Below are 27,707 nucleotides of genomic sequence, written 5' to 3'. Positions count from 1 at the left end.
CTAAGCCTTATTTTGATGGGAATAACTTTAGCCTGTTACTATTTCGTGTAATATGTTTTTCTGTTACTTATTTTAAGATGTTTTCCCTTACCTTTTATCAGAAGGACTACTGAATATTAACAACAGTTTTCTACATTTGATAAATAATATGTTGATATAATCATATGGTTTTTCTCCTTTAAGCTATTAGAGCTCCAAGTGTTTCATTTTAAGCTCTTACCAATTAATTTACAGATACTTTTAGAGTGATAACACTTTAAAGCCGACATAGCCATTTATTCTTAGTCTGACTGAGCAGAGAAATCAAGAGGGTCTCCAGGATACACAGTATCTGGAGTGGAAGTGAAGGCAGATACAGCATCAAGGCACAGAAAGACTGATGAGAGAAGACCCAACTGGCTCTCATCTGCACACAGATTGCAGGCTCGTGGAAATTCCACCCATTCTATAAGGCTCAAATTAAATACCACGTCCTTCTATCGAGTCTTACGAAATGCCCCCGATGTCCCCCAAACCCCTCCCCTTAGGGTCTCATCATTTTGTATGGTGCACGTGCATTTCATTTCTCTCTGTAGCCCCAGGGCCTGGCAGAATGCCTGGCATACAGTGGATGCTTAATAAATGCAGAAGAAAGGACAGACAGAATGAGAAGGCGCCACTCTGTCCTGATGGCTCTTGCCGCCCTGGTAGGGCCCAGGCAACCTTGCCCGCCAGGGTCCTGCAGGGTGGACTCCCTCTCGACAGAGGGCATCCCAAATCCCTCACCAGCTCCGGAAGCTGCGCTGCGTGCCCTGGGAAGACTACACTTCCCAGAGATCCCATGGAACAGCGAAAACCCTTGGCTTTGACAGCAGCCCCACCGCAAGTCTTTCCGCCTGCTCAGCCTGCCTGGAAGCTGGGAGCTGGATTATGGTCGCCTGAGCAGCAAACGCAGCCGCGGGAGCCGAGCCTCTGCCCCTTCCCGTGCCGTTGACCTGCCCGGAGAACCAGGAAACCGGCCGCTGCTGACCTGCCATGCTCGCCCCTCCCAGCTCCCGCAGGGGACCCGAGCCATTCTCTCCTGGACCGATGCTAAGGCTGGAAGCCGCTGGTCAGATGTAACCTGCATCCGTCTCCTTCCCTTCTCTCTCTGCGGATTGTTCCTGCCCAGTACCCACAGCCTGACCCGGGCTGGTTCCGGGGCCTGCAGGAGCCCTGATGCTGCACAGCTCTCTCTTCTAAGCAGCCACCACCAGCACCCAGAGTTGGGGGCAGGCAGCAGGGACGGACGTGGGCCAAAGGGAGTCCTGAGGGCCTGAAGGCCAGGGCCGGCAATGGCCCGAGCACTGCCCTGGCTGCTGCTGTGGATGGGCTCGGCACTGCTGCCTGCCCACTGCACCCAGCCTGGCATTCGGCTGCCTCTGCGGAGCGGGCTGGGGGGAACGCCCCTGGGGCTGCGACTGCCCCGGGACACGGAGGAGCCAGAGGAGCCTTGCCGGAGGGGCAGCTTTGTGGAGATGGTGGACAACCTGAGGGGCAAGTCCGGTCAGGGGTACTATGTGGAGATGACTGTGGGCAGCCCCCCACAGACGGTAAGGTCGCCAGGCCAGCTCTCCTCTCCTCTCAGCATGAGCAGAGTGGGGATAGGCTGGAGGTGCAGCATGCTGGCCCCTGTGAAAGTGGGCTGGGTGACGTGGGCAGGAGAGCCCCTCTCCCCAACCTTCCCTCTGGGATCATTCGTCATTCCCAAAGCTCCCGTTCCCTTCACAGGCTCCCCACTTTCCCTGGTCTGACTGCTCTCCCGTCTTACTTCTTTGTAAGGATTTAAGGCAAGAGAAACACTTCAGTTAGGTCAGCCTGACCTGGGGAAGGGCCCAAGCCATAGGGGTGCTATGAATAGGTGTCAGCCCTGGCCAAGCCTGGTTTCCCAACCACACCACTCCAGATATTGGTCACCCAACCCTATCACCTCCTCTGGTGGTCCTGGAATTGAGGTTCCCACCATCATTCCCGGCACCGTGAAGAGCAAGGAACCCCGATATGAGCTGGCTACCTACTGTCCCAGCTACCACAGGGACAGCAAAGCATGATGTCTGAGCAACTCTGACCTCCAGTCTAGACCAGAAGCCCTGAACACTCTTGCCTTCCCCAGTCCCTGCCCCTCCTTCTCCCCCTCCCCCTTTGCATCTGCACTCCAGCCCCTACCCCACCCCATGACTTCAAAGCCTCCCACGGAGCACAGGCCAGAAGGGACTAAACTGACCCTGGGGAAAGGACAAATCTCAGCAAAGGAACCGCATCCTCCCTGATGAGCAGCTAGTGGAGGTTGTGCCCCTGCACCTATATGGGTGGGAGTGTGGGCATGAGCAGCTCTCTGTGGGGTGCTGTGGCTGACCTCTGAGTACATGTGCTTTCTCTGTGGGCAAGTCTAGACAGGGTGGCAGGATGGTTTTATGTGTGCTGATGTGTGTCACTGTGAATTTGAGCCTGAACATCTTTGTGAGTCAGCCTTCTCTGGATCTGTGTCCAGGAGGCCTGTCCTTGGAAGGGTCTCTGAAGGTGGGAGTTTGTTTATGCATAGAGGGAACACTTCCCTGGGCTTCTCAAACAACTCATACACTGGACCTGAGAGATATGCAAGTCTCCACCCTCAAGTACCTGAAGAAAGCAAGCCTTTCTAGGCCCCTGCCACTTTGTCCTTCCCGCCTCCTGGCTGATCTAAGGCTCTGGTCTCCCCTATTTATCCTTCCTCTTTCCTATACACCGTAACTTACCCAGAAGCAGTCTTGAATCAGTCCTCAGTGTGAGGACAGAGACTGAATCTAGACCTCTAGCTGCCTGGCCCTCCAGGGCAGGGTCCAGGGGCAGAGGCATGTGGAGACCTGGAACCATGATGTGCTATGCAAACTGGGCCTAGACGCCATGGCATGGATGCAGAACAGGGCTGTGAAACGAATAATGGCTTTGGGGCCAGGAATTCCAGTTTTTTTATCTTCTCAGCTATGTGGCTATGGGCAAATAATATAACCTCTCTGAGGCTATGGCCTTGTCTTTAAAATGGGTGAAATGAGATCTCCTTAGCTAGGTAACTGTGAGGATTAAGTGTGATTATACAGGTAAAAGCAGCTAGAACAGGGTAGCTGGACACATAATTGACCCCCAGTAAATATAAAGTCACTTCATCCTTATTTGTGTGGCACTTCTACTTTTCTGGGCTATGCCATGAAGCATAAAAACTTGGGTGTTCTCGGCCTCCATGTTTTACACATGTAGAAATACAGACTTCCCTGGATCCCCGAGATCATGCCTACATAAATGTCTAAGAGAAGGGGAAAGTGGGCTTAAAGTTCAACACCAGCTCAAGGAGCCAGTGCCAGGGAGAGCAGAGGCAAAAGAACTGTGGGTTGCTCTATGGCTGCAAACCCAAACCAACGCCAGCATCTCTGCTCTGTGGCAGCTTTGATTCTTTTCCTGGCAGTTTGCCCTTTCTTCCTGCCTGGTAAGCACCATGTTAGAACACGAATGGCAGAGTACTCTGATCAAGTAAAAGTGAGCAGTGTCTATGTGCCATGCAATTAATTGCTTGGTTTGGAAGCTGATCCACAAAGAGATGGTGCACACATTTTTTGCCTGGAAAGAGTTTAGTGTGAAGTGAAAGTGTAAGTGCCTCTCCAAGTGAATCCATAGCGGTAGTACTCCAAGTGAGGTCCCCAGACCCTTTTATCGGAGGCTGTTAGAAATATAAATCCTCTGGCTGGCCCCACCTCAGACTTACTGAGTCAGAATTTCAGGGGCAGTGTCTCAAGTTTGAGAAGCACTGATCTACAGTATTACAAAGAGTGAGTGCATTGTGTTTAGGGGGTAAAATTAGGGAAGGCCTCACAGAGGAGGTGTGCTGTTAGCATGGTCTTGAAGGATGGCTAGAAGGAGGGAGGCCATTCTCAGTAGGGAAATGGCATCTGTCCCACCAAACTATAATTGTACTTTATTTGTATGTCCACTTCTTCCCTCCCTGACACTGGGTCCGTTGTACCAGAAGATGCTACAACAAATGACAGAATAAGTTATGTGTGTTTGGGCTTAGGCATGTTTGTTCAGAAGACAGAGAGAAAACCAGTACACTTAATGTTACAAGTTTGGGTAAATAAGATAGAACCAGTCTACCAAAAGCCTTAAATCTCAAGCTGTAATGTTTGGCTTTTGTTCTGCAGATGTAAGGGGGAAACTGAATTTATTTGTACAGGAGAATGACATAAAGAAAACAATATTTCAGGAAGAGACATCTAAATTTTAGAAAAACAGAGGGTCTGTCAGGCCATGTGTGAGGTGCTATGACAAGGACGACACGAGGCTGTGAAAAGATGAAAAGGAAAAGGAAGACCAAGGTGTGAGGAACAATATAAGCACTTGGTGATATTGATGTGAAGAGTGAGGAAGAAAGTGTCAAAGGTGATTTTGAGATTTTGATCTGGGGTGAATTGGAGCAGAACGAGACCATTTCAGGGAATAGTCAAGTTGGCAGCAGCGGATGGTGTAGCAGTACTTGTATATAAATTTCCACTTGTATTTATGGTTACAGTTTACATAAAGTCTTTAAAATATATTCTACGTAGATTATTTTGTTCTTTATATTCACAGCTTCTAATAGAAGAATAGGAATTGAAAGGGTAAACAGTTGGCAAGGTGGCAGGCCAATAAGCTAAGACACTGTCTCACCCTTGTTCTTCCTGTTGCACCATGCCACCTATTTGTGTGTCTTAGGGAGAAGAAGAAAGTTTATCATGAACATCCCTCTTCCATTCTCTCAAGATATCTTCTCATGGGTCCCTTACTACACTTATCCAAGTGTATAACTGTGTGTTTCCCTGATAAAACATCGAGCTTTAGAGAACATTGTCTTCCTAAGTTTTTAATTTATTTTTTTCAATGTCTTCTCTTTACCTAATATCTATGACAGCACCAAACTCAGAACATGCATCTAAAAAACGTTAAGTGAATGAATAATAAACTGTAAGACATTTAAATAGAGCTGTTGTGGGTAACTGTAAATGCAAAGCTGGAGCACTGGTAAAAATATTTTCTTTCTTTTTTCTAAATGAAAGAACATAGTCTCATTAGAATGTATGAGCCTCACTGTCCAGACACAGGATAATAATTTAATTGTTAGGATTGAAATCTGGTGATAGTCAACTCAGTTTAACAAATGTTTGTTGAGCGCCTATGTGTGCAGAAGAGAAAAATAACACCATAGTCTTAGCACTTGAAAAGGGCAAAATTTCATGTGAGACAGACATATAAGAACACCTAAATAACATACAAGAACATATAAACACCTAAATAATATATAAGAATATATGCATCTATAACAAATAGAAGAACAGTAAGTCTTGGCAGTGCATAAAAAGAAGTAGCTACTTGTGACAGGTGTTGGGAAAGGCTTGCTGGAAAGGGTAGCATGTGAATATAGCCTAGAAAGAGGAGGGTGCTTCGCTATTTGGAGGGTGGTGTGGAGGAGCGCTTCACAAAGACAGGCACGGGCTGTGCTAAGAAGCTGGAAGCTGTGGTCAGGATGCTGTGAGGCTGAGTGGAGTCTGCATTTTATTCTAGAGGCAGTGGAGAGTCCTGGTAAATTTATGAGAAGGGCAATTGTCTAGTGTAGTTTTGGTTCTAGGAAAAAACTTCAGTGTGGAGCAGCGATTTTCAACGTTTCTCATCTCATGGCACACATAAACTAATTACTAAAATTCTGCGGCTCGCAGAATCTAAGAAGAAAATAGGTATAATTTTGATTCACTCATACTGGACGGCTATGGGTGTGTTGGCTGTTGCCATTTTTTTTTTTTTTTTTTTTTTTTTTTTACAGTCTAAGGGAAAAGAGGTCAGTGCCCCTGACTAAATAGTCAGGTAGTGCATGTTTTAAAAATTCTTGCAGCACATCAGTTGAAAATTGCTGCTGTGGAGGATAGCTTGGATGTCTAGAGCCTCAGAAGAGGATCAGTTAGGATACAAGGACCTGAAAGAGAATGGTGGCAATGAAGACTAAAAGGAGGACAGGTCTGATTGCCAGAGGGAAGGGGATAGGGGAGGTAGAAGAGGGTAAAGGGGATAAATGGTGATGGAAGGAGACTTGACTTGGGGTGGTGAATACACAATATAACACAGATGACGTATTCTAGAATTGAATACCTGAAACCTATTTTACTTTATCAACCAATGTGACCCCAATAAATGCAATTAAAGTTTTAAAAAATAAACATAAGTAACTAAAAGAAAGGAGGAGAGGTCCTCAGAGATCCAGCATTCACATGTCAGTTCACCTAGCTGGTCTCCACCCTGGTTGAGGAAAGGAAAGAGAAGATGATTCTCTTCCTGTCAACCTCTCTGACTGTGTTTGTGTCAGGGAACACAACAAAAGGAGCAAGCTTTTAAAGCACAAGAGAGTCTTCCAAAATTCCATGTGTATTATTCTGCTTTAATTATAAGGGGTATGTATTAGCATGCCTATTTTGGAGATGAGGAAATTGAGACTCAGAGAGATTAAAGTGGTTTGCCTGAAATTACTCAACTAAGGGAAAACAAAGCTAAGATTCAAATCCAGATCTTTGGGTTCCAAGTCCAAATACTGGGTTCTTTCCCATGTTCTACAGTCTGGGACATATTGGTTGACTTTGAGGTGCCAGTGGACCATTCTTTTGGATGGACACAGCAACCATCTGAGAATGGGGATCTGGAAACCAGGAGACACAAGTTAGGACTGGACAGGTAGACCCAGAGTCACCTGCAGAGTGGTGGTTGTGAAAGCCAAGTTAGCAAATGAACTGCTCTTCGAAGGAATAGAGAGAAAAGAGAAAAATGATTAGGGAAGGAATGTTGTGTATAGACTAGGGATCAAGGAAGCAAGAGAAAATGATTAGAGCAGTAGAAAACAATAAGGGTTCAAAGTGTCAGAAACAAAGAAGAGCCAGATAGTTTTCCTGCTCCATCCCAGGAATGGTTTTTAAGCTGTGGTTTGTGGACTTCTCTAACGGTGCTGCAAGTGTGAGGAAGAAGATTAGGAGAAAGAAAAGCAGGTAAGACGGTACCTTCCACATTTCCCCAAGCTCTCCTGCTCCCTCCTGACCCCAAGTCTCCCTGCCCTCCTAGAATAGCTCAGCTTTTATTGTTTTTATACAGTGGAATTCCAGATTTTTTAATAAAAGTTCTGATACTAAAAAGATTGAAAACCATTGAATTCAAAGGACCACCCTTCAAATTAGACAAAGCAGGTGGGATCCCAGTTCTAAGGTTGTCTACCCTGTTCCTGGGACCACAACAGTATTGATGGGTCTGGGCTTCACATAGTACATTAGCTCTTGCTAGGACCCTCACTTCTCCTCTGCCTCCCCAGGTCAGGAAAGAAAGAGTGTATTGGGGTGTGGGGGGCATTGAGAAAGACTGTGCCCTCTCACTAAGGCTGAAGGTCAGGAATTCTTCTTGTTGTCTCCAATAAAGTTAAGCAGAGAATTCTGGTTGAAAATCCAGGAAGAGAACCAGGGAAGCCCCCTACCTGACAATTAACTTCTCTGTCTACCGGGAGCCATTTCTCTTAAGGGCCTGGGCAGTGGAGAGTTTCAGGAAGGAGCCAGACCATTTTCCAGGTCCTAGAGCTGCCCCAGGCAGGATGTACCCAGAGGCCTGGGAAGCAGGTGCTGTGCCCAGTGGATCCTGAGAGAGGAGCTGTGTGCTCTGAGGTGAATGACGAATCAGTAATCCTAGGGACTGATATGGGGAGCTAGGAATCCTAGGTCTTTATTATCACAGATTTTGACAAAGCCTCAGAGCAAATGAACTGAGCTCCCTGCCTCTCCCACCCCAGCTGATCCTTGCCCAGACTTCCCAGATTGTTAGGGCTCTACGGTTATCATCTCTTCTGCCCTCTGTAATCCCACTGTGTCCAGGCTGGATGTCTTCTTGACTGGCCTCTTGTGGCCCATGAACCTCACCAATTATTCTTTCCCAGTGCCTGTGGACTTTTTGCAAAGGAGCAAAAGAAGTGAACCCTGGTATCTCCTAATGGCTTGAGCAGAAAAGCCTATGTGCTGAGCATGACCCAGGTCCCAAGGGGGAAAGTGGGCTTAGGCCACAGACCAGCTTCATTTTCAAATGAGTACAGACACAAAGAAGATTAAAGCCAGTCACCTGTGAGTGGGACATGGATAGACAACAGGAAGGACTTACTGTCTGACAATGAAAAGCAGGTGACCAATAGCAGCCATGATACCTCATAGACTGGGGCTTTCCAGATGGGTTTCATGGAGGCTGAACGTGCTAAAGGGATGCCTGAAGAGCCACCAGGAATAGGACGAACACAGAGGAAGTAAAACCTTTTCTTCAAGCAGAACATCTCTGCTTTTGCTCTCTTAGGTACACTGGAATCCTGCATAAGAGCAGAAAAGGGTTCTGCTGCTTTAAAAAAAAAAAAAAAAAGTTTGAAAATGATTGTCTTAGATCTGATCTTTCAGAGAGACATGTATTTTTTTGACCATTCAAATCCACCACCTGATTTGAATTGGAAGCCCTGACATATATTAATAGAGCTAGATTTGAGACTGGGGGAAATGAAGCATCCTGTCTAAAGGGGGAAGGGTGCACCTGGTAAGGTTTGGGGTGATACAGCCATCTTGGTATTCCTTTAAAAAACAACAACAACCCAAGGTGGGGAGCCTGGCAGCCTGCTTGTTCCCAGGATCAATTGCTAGCTTCATCCTGGAAATCGAAGTGGAAGCAGGGGACGTGTCTGGAGAAAACTATCAATTTCCATTGGGTCAGCTGATTTGGTCAAGGTGGGAGGAACCTGGACAGAACCCAGTTGCTAGATTCCATTTGATGCTGGAGCTGTGTACCCTGCTGGCCCTCAGCTATTCCCAGCTGCGGATGTTAGGCTCCTCACGTCCTTCTTTCCCTTCTCCTCTCAGCCTTGGGCAAGCTCAGCTCTGGAAACATCTACTTAGGAAAGCAGTTGAAGCTGGCTCAGAGGGTCTGGGAGCAAGGAGTCCTGAAGTCACTATGACTCCTCTAAGAAACTGAGTGTGTATTGAGTGGGTATGGTGGGTGCCAGGTGTCATTGTCACCCTACACAGTACCAGACTAAAAAATTCCCCCGGCAAAGACCCTGCGGCTGAGAATTAATAGCAAGAGCCTGTACTGTCACAGAGAACTACAGGAAATGAGGCAATTACTATCACTTAAAGAAATTATTATGGAGCATTTACTGAGGGCTAGGTAAGAATTAGGTAATAAGGCTACAATTAGGTAATAAGGCTCCCACCCCTATGGAGCTCACAGTGGGTGGGACATAGAGGCATTAGATAAATGACTAAAAGTTTGATGAGTGATATACAAAGAAGCGCAGGTGTTAGTAAGGACTGCAAGAGAAGGAAGCTAATCTTGGCTGAGGGGATCAGGGCAAGATGTTTGGGAAAAGGATGTTTAAATTGTGACTTGAAAGTTGAACAGAAGTTAGACAAAACTGGGAGAGCACATTTTAAGCCAAGGAAACAGCATATGCAAAGGTGCAGCAGTAAGAGGTTGTCATTGGTTTTTTTGTTTTTTTTTTTAAGTTATATTGCTATTACAGTTGTCCAAATTTTCCCACTTTTCCTCTTTTCTCCCAGTACCCCCTTCCCACCAGCAATCCTCCTCCTTAGTTTATGTCCATGGGTTGTGCATGTAAGTTCTTTGGCTTCTCCCTTTCTTATACTATTCTTAACATTTCCCTATTTTGTTCCTACTAATTATGTTTCTTAATCTCTGCACCATTTCCCCATTCCTTCCCATCCCCCACCTTCCCCATCCCAGCTGATAATCCTCCAAATGATCCCCATACCTATGATTCTGTTCCTGTTCTAGTTGTTTGGCTAGTATGTTTTTGTTTTGATTTTTTAGATTCAGTGGATAGTTGTGAGTTTGTTATTTTAATGTTCATAGTTTTGGTTTTCTTTTTCTTAAGTAAGTCCCTTTAACAGTTCATATAATAAGGGTTTGGTGATGATGAACTCCTTTAAGCTTCACCTTGTCAGGGAAGCACTTTGTCTGCCCTTCCATTCTAAATGATAGCTTTTCTGGATATAATAATATTGGTTGTAGGTCCTTGCTTTTCATCACTTTGAATACTTCTTGCCAGTCCCTTCTTGCCTGTAAAGTTTCTTTCTTTTAACCTTATCAACTCCACCTTCCTGAAGCACCTCACTCAGTCAGTCAGGTATTCAGTTGATGACTATGTACTACTCTATACTCAGTGCCATTTGTGATATCAAGGCTGAGAGTACAAAAATAAATTATCCATCAAGTGACATTCACATTAATGATAATTTAAAAACACATTTTTCACTTTAATCAGAACTTTCTATTATAACCTTCATTTTATTTTACTTTTATTTTTAAGTATATTTTATTGATTATGTCATTACAGTAGTCCCAATTTTTTTTTCTTTTTGCTCCCCTCCGCCCAGTATCGCCCTTCCCTCCAGCAATCCATCCCCCTTAGTTCATGTCCATAGGTTGTGCATATAAGTTCTTTGGCTTCACCCTTTCCTATATTATTCTTAACATGCCCCTGTCTATTTTGTACCAGCCAATTATGCTTCTTAATCCCTGCACCATTTCCCCATTTCTCCCTCTTCCCCCTCCCAGCTGATAACCCTCCAAATGATCCCCACACCTATGATTCTGGTTTGCTTGTTTGGATTTAGTTTTTATTTTTTAGATTCAGTTGTTGATACTGGTGAGTTTTTTATTATTTCTTTAATTTTTTATTTCTTTATTGTTTTTCTGTTACAGTTGTCCCACTTTTTCCCCCATTGCTCCCCCCCAACCCTGTCATTTTAATGTTCATAGTTTTGATCCTCTTTTTCTTAAATAGGTCCCTTTAACATTTCATATAATAGTGGCTTGGTGATGATAAACTCCTTTAGCTTTACCTTGTCTGGGAAGCACTTTATCTGACCTTCCATTCTAAGTGATAGCTTTGCTGGATAGAGTAGTCTTGGTTGTAGGTCCTTTCTTTTCATCACATTGAATACTTCTTGCCAGTTCCTTCTTGCCTGCAAAGTTTCTTTTGAGAAATCAGCTGACAGTCTTATGGGAACTCCTTTGTAGGTAACTCTCTGCTTTTCTCTTGCTGCTTTTAAGAGTGTTTATCTTTAACCTCTGACATTTTAATTATGATGGTGTGGTCCTCTTTGGGTCCAACTTGTTTGGGACTCTGTGCTTCCTGGACTTCTATGTCTATTTCCTTCACCAAATTAGGGAAGTTTTCCTCCATTATTTTTTTAATTTCTTGCTTTTCCTTTTCTCCTTCTGGCGTCCCTATGATTTGTATGTTGGCACTTTTGGAAATACCCCAGTCTTCTTAAAGGTTTCTTCATTTTGTTCTGGTTGAATCATATTTCTTCTTTATGTTCCAAATTGTTCATTTGAATCCCAGCTTCCTTCCCATCACTGTTGGTTGTTTATATATTTTTCTTTATTTCACTTTGTATAACCTTCACTTCTTTCTTTATTTTGTGGCCATACTCAATCATTTCTCTGAGCATCCTTATTACCAGTGTCTTGAACTCTGAATCTGACAGGTTGGCTACTTCCATTTCACTTAGTGTTTCTTTTTTTCTTTTTTTTTCCTAGAGTTTTGATCTCTTCTTTCATTTGGGTCATACTTCCCTGTCTCAACTTGACAACCTTCCTTTGTTTACTTCTATATATTAGGTAGAGCTGCTGTTACATTGTAAGGAGAGGAACCTTAAGTATTTGTCAGTGCTGAGCAAATGGGTTCACCAATTTGTGGGGATGTATGTGGGGGAGGGGTTGGAGAAAGAACAATGTCACTTGCTTGTCACTCGCCCCATTTCCAGTCACTTCACCCACCTCCTGTATGTGGCTGGCCCTCCTCTAGCTGTTGCCCTGGTGATGGTTCCCAGAGTGGGTGGGATTGCCTACGTTCTAGGACCATGGGGGCCCTCTAAACCAACTCTCCTGAGAGACAGGCAGTTTCTTCTGCCGCCCCAACCCCCTCTGGTTTTCACAGCAAGAAACAATGAGACTATTTTTCCGGCACTGGAACCATGAGCGTGCGGTCTGGCCTGGGACTGGAATCACTCTCCAGGTGTCCCTTTCGGCTTTTATAATGTGGGACCACTCGTTCAGCTGGCTGGCCGCAGCCTCTGCCTTGCCACCCCTACACCATGTCCTCTCAGCCCCAGTTCCGCAGCTCCACCCCTCCTAAACATCTGTATGAACACTTCCCCTTTAAATCTTTGGTTGTCAGGCTTTCATACAATAGGATTTTCTGGCAGTTCCAGTTGTTTTCTTTATTTTGAGGTAGTTGTAATCCTACATGGTTGTGCAAGGAGATGAGGCATGTCTACTTATGTCTCCATCTTGGCCAGAAGCCTGGTTGTTGTGCTTTTGAGAAACTTCATGAGAAGCATGATGAGAAGGGAGAAAAGTGACAGGAGAGGTTCATTGGAGTTTACCTATGATTGGTTAGAGGCCACCAAGGTCAAGGATCCCAGGACTTAATTCAGATAGTTTTTTATCAGTTATCTGGAAAACTTGGTGGCTGAATACAAGAGCCATTTTGTTTCTCAGGATTCTGTGGGTTGGCTTATGGTTCTACCAGTCTTACCTGGGCTCAATCAGGTGGCTGAATTCAGCTGTTGCGTCAGGTGGGGAGCAGACTAAGTTGGGTCTGCCGGACCCCTTTCTCCATGAAGTCTTTCACCCTCAAGGAGGCGGTCTTGGGGCAGCATTCCAAGAGGGCAATCCCCAATGCATAAGCACTTATCAAACCTCTGCTTTCGTCCTTTGCTGATGTCTCATTGGCCAAAGCAAGTCATGTGGCCAAGCCCAGAGTCCGTGTAGAGTGGATCACCAGGGCATGGATACAGGGGATGTGATTCATTAGTGTAACAATCTACCATATATTTCTTCTCCAAATGAGAGATTCAGTAAGGCCAAGGAGATGAAAGACCAGAGTTGGGCTTGGCCAGAACCAATGGATTCTTGTCCTGGTTTTGTGGCTCATTGTATTAGATATAAGATGGGTCAAGTTGCTTACTCACACTAGGTCTTAGTTTCCTCTTCAGTAAAATGGAAGAAGGCTTCTACATCTCAGTTTAGCAAAGAGGTTTGTTATATAAGAGTATAAGAGTTACGGCTACATAGGCGAGATTGAACACTCTGAAGTGGTGTATAAAGTAAGCAAAAGACTTAATAATGGCCAGGATTTGGGCAGACCCTGAGCTGGTCTCTAACATGCTCGAACCTACAACGGAATCTAAATGCTGGGTTATATACTGGTGAGGCCCCCTTTGTTTCTTCTTTGGCGGGAAACAGCCTTAGGAAGAGGGGGCTGGGCAGGACTGCAGGAATGTCTTGGCAGTAACAGGAACAGAAATTTGCAAGGCTATAAGGTTATCTCCGGTGGCAGCATAGCTCTTCAGCCAGGGACGAACTCCCTGTGAAGCAATCTATCTTCAAAGGGCTAGACATTTTGCAAAGCACAACCTTCACAAATGTTATAAACGAGACACAAGCAAGCAAATGGAAGGTGATAGAGACTGAGGTGCTTTTAGCTTATAAATCACTAATTGCTATAACACTCCTTTTTACATTTCTTTTTCCAAGGCCTTTTAACAAGTCCTTGCTACTTCTTACAAAGAACATTTAAAGCCCTTACATACTTATATATTTAGCAGACCTTTGAAACTTTTTTGCAGGGAATATTTGGTGCCCCTATATAAGAGCTCTCCTCCCATCAATTCTTGGGCCTCCACAGAAGGAAACAGACTAGGAGAATTAGAAGTAGGATAATTTGGGTTAAAGTCCCCTCCCCAGAGGCTTGCAAAACTGGTAAGACCCTGGGACAGACTACGAAGAAAGGCGATGGAGACTTCCATCCAAGATGGAGGCCTAGACTGACGTGCTCCATCTCCCTCCACAAGTAAGAAGGAATACAACTACCACAAAACCAGAAATAACCAGAAGTTCCAGAAAATAAAACTACATGGAAGTCCAACATATGAAGTTATAAACAAGTGGTGCTCGTCCGGACGGGTAGGAGAGGTGAAGCCGGGGCGGAGAGGTCAAGCTGTGCTGGTGGCGGCAGCTGCGGCAACAAAGGTGGGACAGGAGTAAGCACAGACACCCATATTTTAAAAGAGGCGAGAAACACCTGGGGAGCACCCCCAGCTGCAGACCAGACTCGTCAGCTCGCGATTCCAACGCCAGGGAAGGCAGACCCCCATTGCCTCAGACTGTGAAGGTTGGAGGGGGTGGGGATGGGGGAAGAAGCTCCCGGTCTCTCAGTGGAGAGTAAACAGCAAGAAACCATCTTGGACCCCCACCCCCATACAAAACGCCACAGTGTGGTGAGAAGGGTCACCCAGTAGAGATGAGTGCACGGGGTTCCACCCCCTATAGCGTAGGAGGTGTGACAGCCCTGCCCAGGAAGCAAAAGTAAACACAAAACTGTCAGGATGGCACAGATCATGATAGAGATCCTGGTGACGCAGCTGACCAAACGGCAAATATCTCATCTAACAGCTTAGCAGATAGGAAATCTTTCTGAGGCTCAGCTCAGAGCTTTGGTTATAAGAAAGCTTACAGACCTAACAGCAGATCTTAAACAAGATGGGGAAGGAATGAAGGCTAGTCCTGCTGAAATGAATGAAAACACATACAAAACAAGTGGCGAGGAAACGAAAACCAGGGATCAAATCAACAACTTGGAACATAGGGAAGGAACAAACAGTCAACCAGTGCAGAAAGAGGAAACGAAAAGTAGGGAAAACAAGGAAAGAATCAGAAACCTCTGGGACAGCTATAAGAGATCGAACATTCGGGTTATAGGATTGCCAGCGGGCAAAGAAGAACTAGAAATTGAAAAATTATGTGAAAAAATAATGAAGCAGAACTTCCCTAACTTGAGGAAAGAAATAGAATTACAGGTCCAGGAAGCACAGAGGGTTCCAAAAACACTGGACCCAGGATAACCACACCAAGACACATTATAATCAAAATGTCAAAAATTAAGGATAAAGAGAGAATCTTAAAAGCAGCAAGAGACAAGAAGAGCATTACATACAAAGGGGTCCCAATAAGATTCTCAGCTGATTTCTCAAAAGGAACTCTGCAGGCAAGAAATATTCAAAGTAATGAAAAGCAAAAACCTACAACCACGATTACTCTATCCAGCGAAACTGTCATTCAGGATAGAAGGGCAGAGAAAGTGCTTCCAGGACAAAGTAAAACTGAAGGAGTTCATCAGATCCAAGCCACTATTATATAAAATGTTAAAGGGACTTGTTTAGGAGAAAGAGGATCAAAACTATGAACATTAAAATGAAAACTGTATCACAACAACCAACAACAGAAGCTAGGGAATTGAAACAGGCAAACTAAGTAGGCAACGAGAGTGGGAAAAGAATTATAGGTATCGGGAACATTTGGGGGGAATGTCAGCGGGGAGGGGGAAGGAGGGAGGGGAGGGAGATGGTATAGGAATTAAGAAGCATAGTAGGAGGGAGCGGAATAGACAGGAAGATGTTGAGAAGAACGATATACACAACCAATGGGCATGGACTAAGCGGGGGGACATAACTGGAGGGAGGGGGTCACTGGGTGGAGGGGAACAAAGGGAAAAGAAATTGGGACAACTGTAAAGCATAATCAATAAAGCATATTAAAAAAAAAAAAAGGCTATGGATGTCAGTAACTACAGATCTTTCAGAATTGGAAATAGCCCCATCTCTCCAGGCTAATGAACAGATGACTCATGTCTCTTTTTATCCAGAAGTATCTGAGCTATCATGGTCTCCTAGTGAGATCTGGGGCCAAGGCAGCTGGGATTTGGGTAACAAAGAGCTTACCCTGAACTCACCAGCTCAGCACCTATCTCACCACCCAAAATCTATTGCTGAAGATTCCTCCAGCGGAGCCTTGTCTCCAGGGGGGAACAGGCCTGTGTGCTTTCCCCAGTGGGGCTTGTTAGCGCTTCCCCTGAAGCTGCCTTCCCTCAGAGGCCGCAGGGGCACATTTGTTTGTTAAGTAATTGGCACTGACCTTGTCCTGACCCCTAAGCTTCAGTCCCCTGTGCATCTAAAGGCAATAGTTACTGAGACTCCTGAGCTGGCAGGGCCCTGAGGGATGGGGAAAAAGTAAGATGGCTTCAGGACCTCAGGCTGCCTGAAGACTGACATCCTGTGTCAAACCAGGGGACCTTCTGAGAGAAGGCAGGTCTCAGACAGAGCCACGCTATAACTTAAAAACTCCCACGGTTTGGGAATCAACTGAGGGACCCCTTCCTCACCCCAAATATAGGGTAGATGAGCTCTTTCCCATTTTATTTCCTTTAACCATTCATGAATTCAAGCAGTATTTATTGCCAGGTACTGTGATGCCCATTGGGGACATAATGGGGATTTTTAAAAAATGAGATACAAGGGGAGGTGAGAGACAATGTGAAATTAGCATGCCAAGTTTTACCGAAACATTTTGAACAAGAGATTATGACCTGGTCTTTCTCTCTTAGGAAGTCCCTTTTGAGGATGAAGGAGGAGTAGACGAAACTGGAAGTGGAAAGCAGGATGGTCTGAGGACCTGAAATGAGGCCAGAGTGGCAAGTAGGCAGAGGGCTTGGGGGAGAATGGGACAAGCTAGGCTGCATATGCAGGCAGGGCTGGATCACAAAGGGGTTCGAAATATTCAGGCTTTACACTTTCATTCTGACAGCAAAGATAAACCATTGACATAGGAGCTTTAGCATGGTCAAATCTGCACTTGAAAAGATCACTCTAGCCACAGTGCAAACATAGGTTGGAGGGGTTAAGGGTGGTGGATGTGACGTGACCAGTCAGTCATATTCCAGGATGATATGGTAATGGCTTGGCCTAGGGGTGGCAAGAAATGAATGAGTTCAAGAGACTCTTCAGACGGTTAATTGGATAGAAGTGTGAAGAACAGGGAGGTGTTGCAGTGTCTTTGAAGTTGCTGACTCATGGAACAGATGGATGGCAATGCCATTCACTAATGTAGGGGACACTGGGAAAAGACAGAGGGGCAGGACCGTGTAAGGTCAGCTTTGGACATCCTAAATCTGAAATATAATTGAGGCACTTTGGTATGTGCTTCTGGAGCTCAGAGGAGTTGGCAGAGGGAAGCTAGGGCTACAAGCTTAGGCACAGAGGCGATAACTACATCCACAGCCATGGGCAAGATGATTTAGGGCAAGAGTACAGCAGGAGAGGAAGAGGGCCCAAACCCAAGCCTGGAGAAGTGAGCCTGCAAAGAGAAGATACGACCAGAGAGCTGGGAGAACAACTATGGGATAGGTGCAGGGAAGAGTGTTTTAAGGAGGAAGAGGTCAGTACTGTTGAATGTTCCAGAGAAGTCAAGAACAATGAGGCCTGATTTGAAAATGTCTTTTGCATTTGGTGACATGAAATCTTTGGTAACTGTAGTAAGGGCTGTTTTATAGTGGAGGGAGGAATAGAGGGGAAATTCAGTTTTAGAATGGGTTGAGGAATGAGTGGGAGGTGAAGAAATGAAGACAGCTTGGCTGAGAACTTTGGTTGTGAAGGGATAAGAAGAGGGTAGCTGGAGGCAGATGTGAGATTTAAAATATTTTTCAAAAATGAATAGACTAAAGCATTTGTAAATGGCAATAAGAAGAATCCAGACCTGGGGGTGGGAGTTGAGGTCAGGGAAGAGCATGCTGGTTGAAGGACCTGAGGGACAAGGTTGATTAATAGGGAAGGTGCCCGAGAAGGAAGGAGGGATTTGTCCCGCAAGCCAGGAGGTGGAACAGCTGAGAGAAAGGACTGGCTCACGCATCTGCAGGCAGGTTGCAGTAACTGGTGTGGGAGGCATGAAAGTTCCCATCATGTGGCCTCCCTTGGTGAGGCTGTTTGCATAGAAGGTTTGGTGGCACACACCCCTTTCACCACTATTTTCCTCTTTCCAGCCACCCTTAACTGCCCTGTTTCACAGTGAGTGTGGTGGCTCAGTTGTTGAAGGCCCTGCCTTGGAAGAGGCCTCTGTGGGAGGCTGCCCAGGGGCCTTGTGCTAGAAATGTTCAAGGACAGGACTAGAAATCACTTCTCTCAGAAGCAGGATCGCACTCAAAGGGCAGACAGTCTGACACTTGCTCAAGAGGAAATGGCAACTGCTTACTCTGGTTGCCCATTTTCTTGTGAGTGTGAAGAAGGGGAGGCAGAGGTATGGGCTGAGTGGCTGGGAAGTAGAGGGCTTGACCTGCTTAGAGGTGAAAGGGGGAGACTTTCCTCAGACAAGGAGAAAGGCTGGGACTGGAAAGGCAGCAAGAATGACTGGGCCTCCTGGCTAGGAAGGGGCTGGCCTGCAGAGAGCCCTTCCTCCTGAAGGAGAGGAGAGGAGTGGGAAGGAGGCGGGGATGTCTGGAACAGCTGGTACATTGAGCCCCCAGATAAAAGTTCCCTTCCAGTGTGAAAATCGGTCCTATTTTCCTCTAGTTGGCCAGGCACACATTCTGTTGTAGAGCTGTGGGATCAGTGTGGTAGAGGAGACCCTCTTTCTTTGGGGTCCCATGGTAGCAAGGATCCCTGCCAATATGAGGCCAACCTAGAGCTGGGAGTAGTGTTCTGGCAGGTTGGGGTGGGGGGCCTGGAATGAAGAAGCCTTTTTAATCATTAACCTGGCTGATTGAAATCTGAACTGCTGTGCCTCCAGCTTTATTGATTCTCTTGAAAGCACCGCATCTGGAGCAAGTGGCTGCTTAGAGACCAGGGAGAGGGACAGTGGGGAGAAGTCAGGGAAGAGGGCAGAGAGGGAAATGGGAACCAGGCCAGGAATAGGGGGCCCGGGTAGGAGGGCTGAGGCAGGGTCAGAGGGCCGGGGTGCCAATGGACAGCTGTCCCTGGGGACAAGGGGAGGCCAGGAATCCTGAGCAGGCATTAGAGTAGGTGCAGTCAGCAGTGCCACAGAAGACCACTGAGAACAGGAAGGAGCAGCAGAGAGGAAACTGGAGCCCAGGGAAACATGGTGACCTGCCTGCCCAAGGTGACAAGGTCAGAGCCTGCACCAAAAACCAAGGCCAGCTGACTTCACTGCACTGAGGAGAGAGAATACAGAAATGAAGGACCTTAAGGTCAGGGGAGAAGTTGAGGTTGGTGGACATGGCAGGTTGGCAAGACAGGACTCACTTTACAGATGGCTGTGTTTCTGAGGACAGGGCCTTCCCTCTTTTGGCCTGTGAGGATGTAGTTGGCATTCAGAAAATAGCTCTGGACTGATGGCTTTCTCTAGATGGGAAGTTAAAGGGGAGGCAGACTTAGAAGACAGGAATTGGGGAAAGCCATGAAAGAAGAAAGGAGGGACAGTAGGAGAGAAGCTAGAAGGAGCTGCACAGCAAGGAACACCAAAAAGACACCTGTCCATACATTTAGACAAAACCCAGGCCCTGGATGACCCAGGCTGCCTGCTGGGTGATGTGCTTCCTAGGAGAACCAGAAAAGGAGGGGAAGGGCAAGCTCTGAGGACAGAATTAGACAGGTGCACAAAGAAAGTATGGGTAATCAAAGGGGAGAGAGAGACAGGGATGGAGACAACACATACACAGATAATGTGGCTCTGATAACACAGAAAATGCTATGGTTCTACAGAGAAGACAGAAACAGACACGAGGTCTCTGAGGCCACACTGAGGATACACAGGACGCATGTGTGTCTGTAGTTGCCAGCCTGCCCAGTCTTGCCTCCTGATGCTTCACTGTGGACACTCCAAAGGGAGACCATGTGGCTAGCAGGATGAAGAACCCGAGGTGGTGAGTCCAGAGCCTCCTGTCAATAACATATTTCTTTCCCCTTTCTCTGACAGCTCAACATCCTGGTGGACACAGGCAGCAGTAATTTTGCAGTGGGGGCTGCCCCCCACCCTTTCCTGCATCGCTACTACCAGAGGCAGCTGTGAGTCCTGGGGAGAGCTGGAGGGGATAATACCTCCCAGGGATACAGGGCCAAGAAGGGTCAGAGAAAAGGAGAGGGCTGCAGAGAGAAAGACTAGTTCCTCAGACCCTTTCTTTGCTGTTGGGGACGGGAACGGGAGAAGGCGGCGAGCAACAAGGACAGAAGAGTGGGGTGGGGTGGATCTAAGGAGGTGTGCCATGGGAAAGGGTTTGGTTCGCAGGCTGGTGCTCAGTCCACTGAGCCACACCGGTCAGGGTGAAGTGGGTTTTTAAGGTAAGAGAGGCAGTGAGGGATCACACCTGGGAGTACCCTTAGTATAAAAGTAGGAAGTGGCATGAGAACATCTAGTGTCTGAGGCATCTGTGTGTGTGAAAACGTGAGTAGAAGCTTAAATCCCATTCTTGGACCTCTAGGAAGATGCCGAAGCCACCTTCCCCAACTCCTATCTTCTGAGGCCGCCTCCCTTTAACTTCCCATCTAGAGAAAGCTGACAGGGAGTGGGGTGTGCTCACAAAAAAAGGGAATTAATTGCAGGTTCTTGTCCCAGTCCTGTCACTGACCCCAATGAGATACACCAAATCCTGGTTAGTGGTGTGATTAAACCCAGCTGGGCATATTGATAAGCACATTTCACACAAGTGGTGCATAATACCTACACACTCTGCTTAGATGCTTGTGCAAATCCCTTCTCTGGAAGTTGTTGTGAAGGTTCCACATTCACCCCGCCTGGCACTTTGTCTACCACTTAGATAGTACCACTGGGTCCCAAGACAGCAAGAGAATCCATGGCTCCTTTTCTGGGAGCCTGATGGAGCTGGGGGTGGGGTGGGAAAGAGATGCCCACTAGCTGTCCCTTTAGCAGCAATAAGCACAATACACAAAGCACAGGCTTGTTCTTCACAAGATCTGAGCTCAAGATCTAGAAATATGGAGCTATGGAGACTGGAGAGCGAGCCGCAATAGCTCCCCTCATCGGTTTGCCAGGTCACTTTACGTTATGTTCTGGGTGATTGATCTCCTTGGAGTCTGCTGAGCAGCCTGAGAGCATCTTACTTATCTAGAATGCCCCTGAGGTAAGGCTTGGTGTTCAGGAGTTGCTTTGATGCTGGATCCCTATACCAGTTGTCATGGTTATGCATCCACAGATCTCTGCCTCCATTTTCACAGGTCCAGCACATACCGGGACCTCCGGAAGGGCGTGTATGTGCCCTATACCCAGGGCAAGTGGGAGGGGGAGCTGGGCACCGACCTGGTGAGCATCCCTCATGGCCCCAATGTCACTGTGCGTGCCAACATTGCTGCCATCACTGAGTCAGACAAGTTCTTCATCAACGGCTCCAACTGGGAAGGCATCCTGGGGCTGGCCTATGCTGAGATTGCCAGGGTGAGTGGGACAGGCCTAGCTCTAGGCATTGTGTATATGCATTGCACGCTACACAGGGACGACGATGGGAAAGAGAAGGGAAGGGAACTTACTAAGGGAGGGAAACAAATCATTTTAAAGGCAGTCTGAATTTCATCCCTATAGAAGGCAGAACTGTAGTGGCAGAAACTGTGATAGGTACAGAATAGGCTGTGCTTTGTACTAATTCTGAGATCTTTAAGAGTAAGAGGGCCCCATGCATCCGAAACAGGCTAGGCATAGGGGACCAGAGCTCCTATGGATCCGTGTGCCCATCAGTACCCTTCTGTTTGCGTTGCCAGTGTCTCCCGCTAACCTCTTCGCCAAATCTCAGTACCTCACGACGGTTTTTCCCAAGGAACGACCTCCAAGACTTTGCTTTTGCCTTCCAGTTTAGGCAGGGAGCTGGCCTCAGTACACTAAGGTCCTCTGTGTGAGGACTTACTCCTTGTCTCTTTCTGCCACAGCCTGATGACTCCCTGGAGCCTTTCTTTGACTCCCTGGTAAAGCAGACCCACGTTCCCAACCTCTTCTCCCTGCAGCTATGTGGCGCTAGCTTCCCCCTCAACCAGTCAGAGGTGCTGGCCTCAGTTGGAGGGAGCATGGTGAGTAAACCGCAGGAGAGGGGAGGTCCTAGCACTGAGCAGAGAGATGGATACCATCTGCCTGCCTCCCTTCCCTCCATTAAGCCACGCCACAGTCCTGGGCTCCACTGTTTAGTATCTTTATATTCCCCACCCCCTACTTTTCTTTGTCCATCCTTTCTTCCTTGCATTATTCCAGAAAGGATTCAAGTCACCTTGGAAAGGATCAGAGATAATTAGAAAATTTTCAAAGGAAATGAAAATAAGACCTATTGGATTAAGATTATTCAGTCTGATGATCAGAAGGCACAGATATAAGAAGTTTAAAAATCTATTTATTAATTAATTAGGGCAACTGGTGAATGATTCTCCAACTCCAAAAAGCAGAGAAAACAAAATTTATAGTAGAAGCAAATAATCATTCATTCAACATTTATTGTGCCGGTATAGGTTTAAATAACTTCATATCAAGGACTGTGTGATTCTGAAATAAATAATTAAAAATCTGGAAAGTCTCTTCCCCTGAACACATTCTCAATACATTTTAAGAAGCTGTAAGTCACTTTTGGGCATGATTTGTTTAAAAGCAGAAAGATGAGAAAGGTGATCTGTTGGGGGCCTTGCCACCCCCAGCAATTACAGGTCCTTTGCCCTCTGGGAGACTTTCTGTCCTGTGCTGGGACTTGGGTACCTGCCTCTTTTTCTCCCTAGATCATTGGGGGTATCGACCACTCGCTGTACACAGGCAGCCTCTGGTACACACCCATCCGGCGAGAGTGGTATTATGAGGTGATCATTGTGCGGGTGGAGATCAATGGACAGGATCTGAAAATGGACTGCAAGGAGGTAATAAAACCAAGGGGATACCAGGGAGAGATGAAAGGGGAGGCAAGACAGTGTGAGGTCAGACCCCGGTTTATGAAGTTGGGAGGACAAGGCAGAGGTGCAGGACCTGCAGAAAGACTTGAGGGCTGAACCTAGAATTAGTCAGGAGCGAAAGGGTCACATTGCAACAGGACCTGGGGGTTGGAGTGAGGGGCTGTCAGAGCACTTTCACAGGGACCATATGGCGTATGTTCTAGTAATGACAAAAGCACACCTGGACCCTAGTCACTGCCTTGCTTTATGGCCTTGGCCAATTCATTTGCAAGGCAGTGTGATATGATAATGTAAAAGAGTGCAGCTTTGCAGTCAGGAAGACCTGGATTTCTAGCTCTGCCATGTACTGGCTACCTGCCCTTAGGCAAGTTACCATGTTATGTTTCAGTTTCCTTATCTACAAAAGAGATAAAAACAGCATTTGAAAGACTGTGGTGAATCCAGAGAAAAATGAACAAAGTGTTTATCCCAATACCTAGCACATAGTAGTACCCAATAAAGGGCAGCTCAACCATGTGGGTCGTCCTTACCTAGATTCTTAATATGTGATAAGTTAGAATAGATTTAAAAGTACTATGAAAAATTAAAACAACTATACATTTTTATTTTCAAGATTTGGAGAATGCCTTCCTACCCAAGATAATAAGAGTTAACATTTACTAAACGCTTCCTGTGTATGAGGCCCCATTCTAAGCATTTCGAATGTATTAATTTAATCCTTACAATAACTCTTTGAGGTAGGTACTATTATTATCCTTTAAGATGCGGAAACTGAGGCACCAAGGTTAAGTAACTTGCCCAAGGATATACATGTAAGAAGTGGCAAAGCCAAGATGCCAACCCAGGCAGGACCCCATAGTCAGACTCACCCCTCTGACTCTGGCTCCTGACTATTCTAACCCTCTCTTCTCCTCTTAGTACAACTATGATAAGAGCATCGTGGACAGTGGCACCACCAACCTTCGTTTGCCCAAGAAAGTGTTTGAAGCTGCAGTCAAATCCATCAAGGCAGCCTCCTCGGTCAGTGGGACTAAGGACAGGGGTAGAGAGATGACTGAGTCAGGACATCTGTGAAAGTCACATTCTTTAACAAGAGCCAAAATGTCTACCCTGAGAGCCTTCTACAGAGCTCTTAAAACTCTTCATGGGCCTGTTTGCTCACATCACACAGTCCCCATTACAAAGTTTTGGCCTCAGTCTCCTGCTCTCTTCCTCTACTTCTTGGGTTTCGATTTACCCTTCTCCAGTCTGGATATTCCAGGAAAAGCAAATACAGTCAAACCTCGGTTCTCGAACATCTCTCATCTCGAACAGTTCGGTTCTTGACCAAGTTGTTCATAGAAAAATTGTCTCAGTTGTCAAACAAAACTTTGGTTCTTGACCCGACAACCCTTTCATGCTGATACCTGTATGATGGGTCACACATCTCTCAAGCAACAAAGGAAAAAATGCGTAAGATTTAGTTTTTGAAAAAATCACTTCTCCAACAGCCTGTCGGAACAAATTAAGTTCGAGAACTGAGGTTCCACTCACTGTAAAGGGCCCAGTAAGTGTATGGGAAAATGGGAGAGGCAGGATAGTGAAAGATGCTTTTTCCTCATTATCCTTTTCTGAACCAACACAGACGGAGAAGTTCCCAGACGGCTTTTGGCTAGGGGAGCAGCTGGTGTGCTGGCAAGCAGGCACCACCCCTTGGAACATTTTCCCAGTCATCTCACTCTACCTAATGAGTGAGGTCACCAATCAGTCCTTCCGCATCACCATTCTTCCACAGGTACGTCCCTAACCTGACTCGGTGGGACCCTAGGAAAGACAGTCAGCAGACGCAGTTTCCCAGAAATTGGAAGACAAAGTAGATGAGTGTCTAGTGGTAAAGGGCTCTTGGAAAAAGCAACCCTTCAGACCTCAGGGATGATAAAAGGAAGAGTGCCCTAAGGACATATATACCTAGAAGGTAGAGATGAAGTGAAGGATGGAGTAAAGAAGAGAGGGAGACATACTAACTCTTTGATTCCTTATCCTTAGCAATACCTGCGGCCAGTGGAAGATGTGGCCACATCCCAAGACGACTGCTACAAGTTTGCCATCTCACAGTCATCCACGGGCACTGTTATGGGAGCAGTTATCATGGAGGGTTTTTACGTCGTCTTTGATCGGGCAAGAAAAAGAATTGGCTTTGCTGTCAGCGCTTGCCATGGTGAGAATACCAGAGTATGGGGTCAGTCTATCCAAGTTTCCCTATCCAGCAGTCAGGATACCTGGGCCCCTGCCAATCTGGGAAGTAGTAACAGTTGCCTCAGGCCGGAGTCAACATACTAGGCAAAAGTCTGTGTCAGTGCTCCTGCTTTTTTTGAATTGCCTGCCTGGGCTGGTGACCTGTGTTGGACTCCCAGGGCAGCAAGAGCTGTCTGGCACCTTGGAAAGTTCTAGATCCAAGGGCAGCAGGCTGAACCTACCATGACCCTGTCACCTGCTTTAGGATGAGATTGAATGCCACTTCAGAATGGTAGCAACTAGTCTTGCAACTAGATTAAAGCAGTGTCAGGTGAGTCTACTAGGTGTATACGGGGCTGACTTGTTAGTCAGCCTAGAATAACTGACTTTTAGGTATCATTCCTATTAGATAGGCACATAGAAAAAGGTTGTTGCTCCCAATGGCTTGGGAGCAGACATGCCTCCACCTAGCACTGGCTTTGGATAGCCTCCTCAGGGGCTAATTTCAGGGCCTATCAGGAGTTCTTTTTGTTGTGTAATCCAAACTGCTCTATGATGATAAGACTGCCCACTCACATGTGCCCTTTCTTCAGTGCACGATGAGTTCAGGACAGCAGCGGTGGAAGGCCCGTTTGTCACCCTGGACATGGAAGACTGTGGCTACAACATTCCACAGACAGATGAATCAACGCTCATGACGATAGCCTATGTCATGGCTGCCATCTGCGCCCTCTTCATGCTGCCACTCTGCCTCATGGTGTGTCAGTGGCGCTGCCTCCGCTGCCTGCGCCATCAGCACGATGACTTTGCTGATGACATCTCCCTGCTGAAGTGACGAGGCCCATGAGCAGAAGGCAGATTCCCCTGGACCACATCTGGGTGGTTGGTTCAATTTGGTCACTAGGAAACACAGATGGCACATGTGACCAGAGCACCTCAGGACCCTTACCCACCCAACAAATGCTTCTGCCTTGACAGAAAAGAAGTAAAAGCTGGCAAGGTGGGTTACAGGGATTACACCTGTAGGAAACAGGAGAGGGAAGAAAGACTCCAGTGGCAGGAATATTCTGTCACCTCAAACTTGACTTCGGAAATTCTGTTGCTGAGTCTTTGCCCACCGGCCCTCTCAATCCCCCAACCCAAAGTATTCTTCTTTCCTTAGCTCCAGAAGTAGTGGCATCCCACCCAGGTGACCCCAGTGAGTGTCTCTGCAGCACCTGGAAGAGAAAGGGCCAGTCTGTGTCCCTGCTGCCAGCGGCCAAAGTCAGTAGTAGCGAATGCACAGTGCTTTTGCATTAAGAGAGAGGAACGGTACCAAGGAGCCTAATATTCGTGCAGACTGCCTCTTGAATTAAACAAAAAATAATTTGACTTAATATTTGTGCAAATGGGGGTGATTGGAAGAAGAGGAGAGGGAGTGCAAAGACAGGGAACACAAGGGGATCCAAGCTAGGAAAGGGAGAAACATGACTACTCGTGAATTCCAATTTCAGACTTCATCTCCAAGATAGAATCCCATCTTGTAAGATGGTGTTGCTTCCCAGTGTTTTCTTTTTTGTGGCTGTAGCCTGACCAAAAGTGAGATGGGAAGAAGGGCTTATTTAGCCAAAAAGCTCTTTTTAGCTCTTTTAAATGACAAGTGTCCACTAAGAAGTTCCATCTAACAAATGAATTCCTACCGTATTGATGCCACTTGTCTCTATCTGAACACTCTGCTCTACATATGCTAGGTAGCACTGAAATATCCCAACCCTCTTAAACCCCAGTGCCCTATGGGAAAGCAATCAGGATAGAGCAAACAGAGAAGGGCTGGGCCTCTGGGTACCTCTTCACTCCCTCCCACAAATCCCTCGTCCTCTAGAGCTCTGTAGTTGAGGTGCTAAGAATAGACAGGAGACCTCACCTACCTAATAATCCTTGAAAACAGAATCCTGAAGATCCATTGAACAGGAATAGGGGTGATGCCCTTTACCCCTGCCTGGATTTGCTTTCTGTTCAGCTTTAAGTTGTAGTAAGATCTTTACATAATACAGAGCAATTTCATTGCCTTCTCACCCTCTCTAATGTCTCACCCTCCATTTATTTGGCTAAGGCATCCACTGTGGCACAGAATTATACCAAAAGTATCAGGAACACAGGGCTTTCTGGTTATAGCATCATTACCTTCAGTATCAAGGCTGCCTGGGGAAATGATGGCAGCCTCAGGGCTTCCTTACTTCACCACAAGAGCCCTTCAATGGAATCCATCCTCTTTTCCTGTTCTGCTCTCTCTCCCCCACTCCTAATAGTACTTGGGTACCCAGGCTAAGTATTGGCGACCAAGTTCATTTCCTATCACTTCTACCACAGTGGGCTATGACACCAGTGGTAGTGAGAAGAGCTGAATCTTCCTAGTATACTCATTGGATCCTATTCCTTATGTGGTCAACACACTGTTTTCAAGTATGGGACCTGTTGAGTGTAGAATTACCTGATGAGGGAGAGGGAACTACAAGAAGGGCCTCTGGAAATCCTGGCCTCAGCCAGCTGCCCACAAGCCATAAACCAATAAATCAAGAACACTGAGTTATAGTTTTTTATCTGGATTCTCTTCATTCCCCTGCACTTGGTGCTGCTTTGGCTGACTGGCAACGCCCCATACATACAGCGACGGACAGGAAGCCTGGAGCTTGT

At 46.4% G+C, this 27,707-nt stretch overlaps 1 protein-coding gene across 2 annotated transcripts; it reads left to right on the top strand.

The window, feature by feature from the left end:
• The first annotated feature begins 825 nt into the window (after positions 1-825).
• Positions 826-27,605, top strand: BACE1 (beta-secretase 1). 2 transcript variants are annotated; one of them, XM_090266000.1, is made up of 9 exons: positions 826-1,571; positions 19,867-19,955; positions 21,123-21,339; positions 21,825-21,962; positions 22,653-22,787; positions 23,739-23,840; positions 24,445-24,594; positions 24,846-25,017; positions 25,628-27,605. In XM_090266000.1, exons 1-9 carry the CDS (start codon positions 1,314-1,316, stop codon positions 25,867-25,869), a joined length of 1,503 nt encoding a protein of 500 aa, XP_090122126.1. In that variant the 5' UTR covers positions 826-1,313; the 3' UTR covers positions 25,870-27,605. The 2 variants fall into 2 exon arrangements, with proteins under 2 accessions (XP_090122126.1, XP_090122127.1); XM_090266001.1 differs by lacking the exon at positions 22,653-22,787.
• The last annotated feature ends 102 nt before the right edge of the window (positions 27,606-27,707 follow it).

Source organism: Furipterus horrens, unplaced genomic scaffold, assembly GCF_987537825.1.
Source record: "Furipterus horrens unplaced genomic scaffold, mFurHor1.1.pri manual_scaffold_2, whole genome shotgun sequence".
In the NCBI taxonomy this organism is placed as follows: domain Eukaryota; kingdom Metazoa; phylum Chordata; class Mammalia; order Chiroptera; family Furipteridae; genus Furipterus; species Furipterus horrens.
This window is presented reverse-complemented; position numbering and strand designations above follow the sequence as displayed.

Coding starts and splice junctions, on each gene's coding strand:
- BACE1 (XM_090266000.1), top strand. CDS start 1,314: ATGGCCCGAGCACTGCCCTGGCTGCTGCTGTGGATGGGCTCGGCACTG. Junction 19,956..21,122: donor CGCTACTACCAGAGGCAGCT/GTGAGTCCTGGG, acceptor CCATTTTCACAG/GTCCAGCACATACCGGGACC. Junction 21,340..21,824: donor CCTATGCTGAGATTGCCAGG/GTGAGTGGGACA, acceptor TTTCTGCCACAG/CCTGATGACTCCCTGGAGCC.